Source organism: Lepisosteus oculatus, chromosome 8 (assembly GCF_040954835.1).
Source record: "Lepisosteus oculatus isolate fLepOcu1 chromosome 8, fLepOcu1.hap2, whole genome shotgun sequence".
In the NCBI taxonomy this organism is placed as follows: Eukaryota; Metazoa; Chordata; class Actinopteri; order Semionotiformes; family Lepisosteidae; genus Lepisosteus; species Lepisosteus oculatus.
Genome location: NC_090703.1, coordinates 7361555 through 7367854, shown reverse-complemented (window position 1 = coordinate 7367854; position 6300 = coordinate 7361555). Strand labels below are relative to the sequence as shown.

General features: G+C 49.2%; 2 protein-coding genes across 2 annotated transcripts in view; one reads left to right on the top strand and one right to left on the bottom strand.

Annotated features, from left to right (window-relative positions):
* Positions 1 to 13: 13 nt before the first annotated feature.
* Positions 14 to 3708, top strand: trmt5 (tRNA methyltransferase 5). Its single transcript, XM_006632325.3, has 5 exons — positions 14 to 119; positions 785 to 1416; positions 2303 to 2427; positions 2728 to 3373; positions 3493 to 3708. The coding sequence occupies exons 1-5, from the start codon at positions 112 to 114 to the stop codon at positions 3546 to 3548; spliced, it is 1467 nt and encodes a 488-aa protein (XP_006632388.3). The 5' UTR covers positions 14 to 111; the 3' UTR covers positions 3549 to 3708.
* Positions 3709 to 4098: 390 nt separating this feature from the next.
* The window catches only part of mnat1 (MNAT1 component of CDK activating kinase), a 46984-nt gene continuing 44782 nt past the window's right edge, over positions 4099 to 6300 (bottom strand). The window contains exon 8 of the mRNA XM_006632324.3: positions 4099 to 4687. Within this exon, the coding sequence (XP_006632387.2) occupies positions 4567 to 4687 (121 nt within the window). The 3' untranslated portion in view covers positions 4099 to 4566. The remainder of the gene's footprint in view (positions 4688 to 6300) is intronic.

Genomic DNA, 6300 nt, shown 5'->3' with positions numbered 1-6300 from the left:
GATGGACTCTGTCTACCAATCATTGCGGGGGAATTCCGTTCCACACTCTACGGAATCGGCCACTGAAAATAACGTCACCACGTATCCGCATGGCTCCCGAGAGGAGATGCAATGATAAGGTAAGGGTGAAAAAGATTCTCATTTTTATGCTTTATTCTTTAGTATTCTTGTTAATATTTTTTTTCAAACTCGCCTGTGTACTTATTTCCTCCTTTTTTTAGAAATTATCTGGACTAAATCAATTCTTCTTGAAGCTTTTCATTCGAAATCAGTGAGATGTTTTCTCATAGTCATGTAATCATAAACTTAGATGAAATTATAAGAAGATGTTAGTTTGCGGTGTCAATGGCTTCTATTTTCAGCTGCTTAATGGGGTGAGTGTGGTGGAAGCTAAATCACTGTCGTAGTGAAGCCTCCCTAAAAAAAGATTAGGAGGTGCAGAGGAAATTCACCCCAGGCCGAAGCGCTGTGATATGCCACTATATTCGCCTTTTTTTAACCTGACATGATCTCTACATTGTCTGGAGCGCAACCCGTATTACAGCCGGCTCTTTCAGGATTCATATTGTCACCCCTAATCGGGCCAAACCGAGCACTTGTACTTTTTGTCTGAGGTATCTAAGGTCCTTTCTTAACTCAGCCTCTCCCGCCACGGAATTGGTTACAGTTGCCAGTCCTTTGCTGTTGTGCTTTAAAAAGAATGAAAACTACAAGGGCATTTGATCCCTTCATTTCGGCATGCCCGATCCCAGGACTGAAAGTGTGCCTTTATTTTTCTTCGCAGGGCTCTGTGTCGAATCTTCACCTTTGTCAACGCAGAGACGAGCCTGAGACGAGCCAGGCCTCCGACGTGGCTCTTCGCTAAGAGGTGCCCGAGATTCCCGGGCGCACCCCTTTCTGCCCAGCGGTGCGGTGCCCAGCAGGCGATGCCGGAGCAGCAGCAGGGCGAGGCCGAGCCCGGCCTGCTCGCCCCTCCCCCGGGGGTGCGCGGCATGACCACGCTGGACCGCAGCGCCTTCCGGAAGCGAGTGGCCGTGCCCGCCTTGCGCGTGCGGAAGGAGGCCATCAGCCCGCTGGTGAAGGCCCTGAAGAGGGTGGCCCTGCAGCTGCCCGCAGCGAAGCGAGTGGTGGAAGACCCGCAGGATGAGGACCACAGGCTGGTGCTGCTGGACCCCTCTGCCATCTCCTCCCCGGACTCGTTCCCAGAGGCGGAGGCGGCCGCCCTGAGGCGGCTCGGCGTGAGCCCCGAGGTGCTGCGGTACGAGCTGGAGCTGACCTACGAGCACCTGAAGAGCGACGAGGTGCTGCGCGCCGTGCTGCCCCCGGGCCAGGACGTGACCTCGGGGTTCAGCCGGGTCGGGCACATCGCCCACCTCAACCTGCGAGACCACCAGCTGCCCTTCAGGAAGCTCATTGGTAAGGGCGGCTGAAGACAAACCTTCGCGTCCGAAGGCGGGCAAACTCTACTCTCCATGTACTTCTCCGAGGTGGGCAGTTGGCTCACTGGTGAATAGATAGTTACTTACACTTGTATAGTGCTTTTCTGGGCACTCCGCTCAGATGATGTGACGGCAGCCATAGTGCGCCAGCACTCTCCCCACACGCCAGCTCTCAGTGGGGAGGAGAGCAGAGCCAGTTCAGAGATGGGGATTATTAGGAGGCCATGACTGGTAAAGGCCAGGGGGAAATTTAGCCAGGACACTGGGGTAACACCTCTACTCTTTTCAAGAAATGCCCTGAGGTTTGTAATGACCATGGAGTCAGGACCTTGGTTTTACATCTCATCCAGAGGACGGCGACTCTGTACGGTATAGTGTCCCCGTTAGTATACTGAGGCACTAGAACCCACACAGACCGCAGGGTGAGCGCCCCCAGCTGGCCCCACTAATACCTCGTCCAGCAGCAACCTTAGCTTTACCATCCAGGTACTGGCCAGGCTCACACCTGCTGAGCTTCAGTGGGCTGCCAGTTATTAGTTGCAGGGCGATACGGCTGCAGGCAAATGTCAGTGAAGGTCAGGGTCCTGCCTTTTGAGACATTAAATCATTTCAGGATTGCTATGCTTCAAGTTTCTGCCCCCCGACTAAAATTGAAAAAATGCTTGACAACAAAAAGGCTCCAATGTAAAACTGTGGAACAGCTAAGGTTTTACTTCCCTGTACTACTTTCACTGGGTAAACATGCTCAATTACTTGTTGAAAGAACAAGTCTGTGGGACAACTGCGTGTTTTCTTTATAACATTATGGTCGAGGCTGTTAAGGTTCCGCTGGTGCATGGTTGAACTCATGTTCTTTTTCACAGGACAAGTCATAATGGACAAGAACCCAGGTGTGACCTGTGTGGTCAATAAAACCAACACCATCGACTCCACTTACCGCAATTTCCAGATGGAGGTGCTGGCGGGAGATGGCAACATGGTGGCCAAGGTGATGCACAGAGCCTTCAGCGGTCTGCATTAGGCTGTATTCAGAAAGCCTATGTACTCCTGCAGCCATGCAGAGGTCTCTTATCATGGGTGTAGCTGGGATGTTGGCTGTAACTCCAGTTGTACAGGGCATCTCCATTTTATTTTGATTTGACACTTGAGTGCCTTTGTGCTTGCTTCCTATGATGCTATTAAGCAATACGAGCAATGATAAGTAGTATGTGTGCTGCAGACATCATTTTACTCTTCTTGACCGTGAACTGCATATGACATGATCGCCCTTTTGTGCCTTACCCCGCAGGTCCGAGAGAACAACGTGTCGTACGAGTTTGATTTCTCCAGGGTGTACTGGAACCCCCGGCTGAGCACGGAGCACGAGCGGATCGTGGGGCTGCTTCAGCGGGGGGACAGCGTCTTCGACGTCTTCGCTGGAGTGGGGCCCTTCGCCATCCCCGCTGCCCGGAGAGGCTGCAGCGTCTTCGCCAACGACCTCAACCCCGAGTCCTTCAAGTGGCTGCAGCACAACTGCAAGCTGAACAAGACGGACAGCAAGGTGCGCACCTTCAACATGGACGGGCGAGACTTCATTGGGGGGCCGCTGAGGGAGGAGCTGCCCGGACTTCTGGAGATGAAGAGCAGAGTGCACATCATCATGAACCTGCCTGCTCTAGCCCTCGAGTTCCTGGACGCTTTGAAAGGTCTGCTGGAGCAGGGACCCGACTCGGACGATGTCAGCCCGCCACACGTCCACTGCTACGGCTTCTCCAAACACGACGACCCCCGGCGGGATGTGACAGAGAGGGCCTCCGCCAGTCTCGGCACGCCGCTGGAAGGCCGCTGCTCTGTCCACACGGTGCGCAATGTGGCGCCCAACAAGGAGATGATGTGCATCAGCTTTCCCCTGCCCTGGGAGGTGCTCTTCAAGAAACCCAGAAGCCCAGAACCAGGTGAGGTGTTCTGGGCCTGCCAATCGTTTGATCCCAGCTGCAAAAGCCGGGAGAAGGAACTGCCTGGCAGCTAGGGGTTCCCAATTCTTGCCGTTCTGAATTCATTTTCTCTCTGTCAGGGACTCCAGATGAACCAGCACCAAAGCGGCCAAGGAGCGACGAGCCGACAGCGTAGAGACGGAACTGCGTTCAAGTTTGAGGAAGTGTTTAAACCTCTGGAAAACCGTGTTCTGAGGTGTACATTTTTAATTTTGCAGTTTTGACACACAGAAGGAAGATTTTTTTTTTAAAAAGCCTCCCAGAGTTTTAAAATAAACTTAAACCATCCATTTGAATATGCTGTTTTAATACTGTTACGGTTCAATTAGAAGTACCTAATCGGACCGTATCCCATACATCATCCTCTTGTCAAAACAGTTCACGTTTTCAGAAAAACCTCTTATGACCTATTCCATGTCTGATTAGAAGAGGTTAGCCCTTAATGCTGAGCACACACTGATCTGCATAATATTGGACCCCAGTGGCACACGACACAAAGTCTCATGAGTCACATGTTAACACTTGAAATCACATGCGGTAGCTGGGCTGCACACGCCCCTGGGTTCACAGTCTTGGTGCTTTAAGTTTCACTGCTGGGTAACACACCCTTGACACAACGGTCGTACCTCTACATTAACATGCACAGCCAGCTGGCCTTGAACTGTAAAAATAAGCATTCATGAAGTTTCTTTTTTTTTATTATAAAAGCTTTGAGAAAAATCTATACACATCTTAGGTGGGTAAAAAAAAAAATCGCTCGTTGTGTAAAGTAAGCAAGCAAACATATTGCTACTATCCACAAGGTTCCAATAGGGAATCTGTGTCGCTGCAGCCACTGTGATCCCTGAGTGAGGCCGGCAGTGTTGAGATCCTTTTCGTGGCTTCTGGTCACTCAGCTACAGGCTAATAAAAATTAGGAGGGCTCCTACCCAGATGGCTGACTTGATTCAGAAACCAGGTACTACCATGCAAAGCTATCTCATTTATATCCCAGTAAGAACACAAGATGACAAAGTCAAGAAACATCTTTACATGACAATTATTCATCTTGCCCTTTTTTTCACGATAATGAGGCACGGGTGTACAAGGTTTTCTAATGTCTTCTGTCCTGGGCTGCAGTGCCTTCCGTCAGGCACCACAGGGAGCCAGCCAGGTTAAAGCACTGAGTAGAAGAGACCGCTGAAGGCGTCCTGCACAGCTCGATGGCAGGCCAGGCTGGAGGTGTAGCCCCCAGCCACATCCTGGGGGGAGGCAGCCCGCACGTGGTTCAGGTACCTGCCAACACAGGGAGATCATCATCAGCATGGTCTTTCACTCCAGCACAGCAAGGCAGCAGACGTACAGGTGTAGTCTGCAGGCATGGTGGAATGAACACGCATTTCTCCTGCCTGGTAGCTGTATCACCCATCCATACCAGCCTTACAAACCAAGAGAGAGATATTTGTAGTTTTTATTTTCATTTTTCACCGCTGGTATGTTATCCGTGTCAAAGCTGGTTATTTTGTCCCATGTCAGGGTACAGTAAACTGCTGACCTTATTTTGCATTGTTCGGAGAATGTTCCAAGCCCCCCTGATTCTCCTCTGTGAAACCATTTTTCCAGCTGCGGTTTTGGTCAATTCTATACTTGCTTTGACTGTATTCTCCAGAAATGATGCATTTTCCATTCTGCACACCACACATTCTGCTCTGTACTCTGGCAGTCAGACTATTCACTGCACTCAGAGCACTCTCTGCTCCGTCCTTCGTGTGGTTTTAGTTATATGCACAGCACACTCCACAGTATAGCAAAGCAGTCTTTTTTTTCATGTTAGACATTCACGGCACAGTATGGCTCTCATTAGAGACCACTAACAGTATATAGTCCAAGGCTTTCTAGACATGACAGTAGTTAAGCAGACCAGCAGAGAGTATTAGAATCTCCTCCTATCATTTCAAACTGTAATTTATTATAACCGACAGTATGTGAAAACAAATTCAGAGTTTTGCCAACATGACTTTGATTCATAAACTGGAAATCGTAGGCGTGTAAACACAACTCATCAAAACCAAAAACTCCTTTAAAGAACACCACATGTGATGGTCTCTGGGTCAGTACATTCTCGTGGCAGAAGCTCCCCGCAGAACGGTGGTTTTAATTTACTCTTACAATCAGGACGCCCTTATTGACATGGGCTCTTCCTTTAAATCTCTTACACGCTTTGCTTACACAGAGCCCCCCAGCTGAGCCTTCCACTGCATTAGCTTTAAAGAGCTCTGCTGGCAGAGATGCCAGTCGGGCTGGAAACTCCGGATCTGGGCTGGCAGGGAGAAGGCCAACAAGAAATGAAAACATAACAGGCTCTGGGTGCCCAGAGAAAGGTGAAGAAATAGCCGCCGGTTTTTGGAGATGTACTGTACAAGCAGCCTGCCAGTGAACTAATGCCCTCTGCAGATTACCGCTAGCCTCATCGCGTTAAAAACACACACGGTGAACTTCATATCTTGCTCCAAAGGGGCCTAGAACTACGCCAAAAACAGCAGATACTTGCCGTCCCCCAATCTGGTTTTTATTCCAAGTTCATGATTAAATACAATAGCTGAACCATCTCGGTTTTTTTTTACATTTTCAGAAATATTTTCCAAGAAATGTTGCCCTGTTTCTCTTATAAATTCTTTCCATAGATTTCTATATATCAGACTGATTAATGACGTATTCGTAGGTGGTGATGACACTGTCAAACACTTCCAAGCACTGTTAGTGACATACACATCCACTGTTTTAAACTGCAATTTAAATACATTAAATCGAAATGAGAGATTCTGAAGCCCAGTTTTTGACTTGGGATAAAGGCTACTTTCTGATCTTTTCCTATTATTCAAGAACAGATTCAATAAGCGTAAGTTATC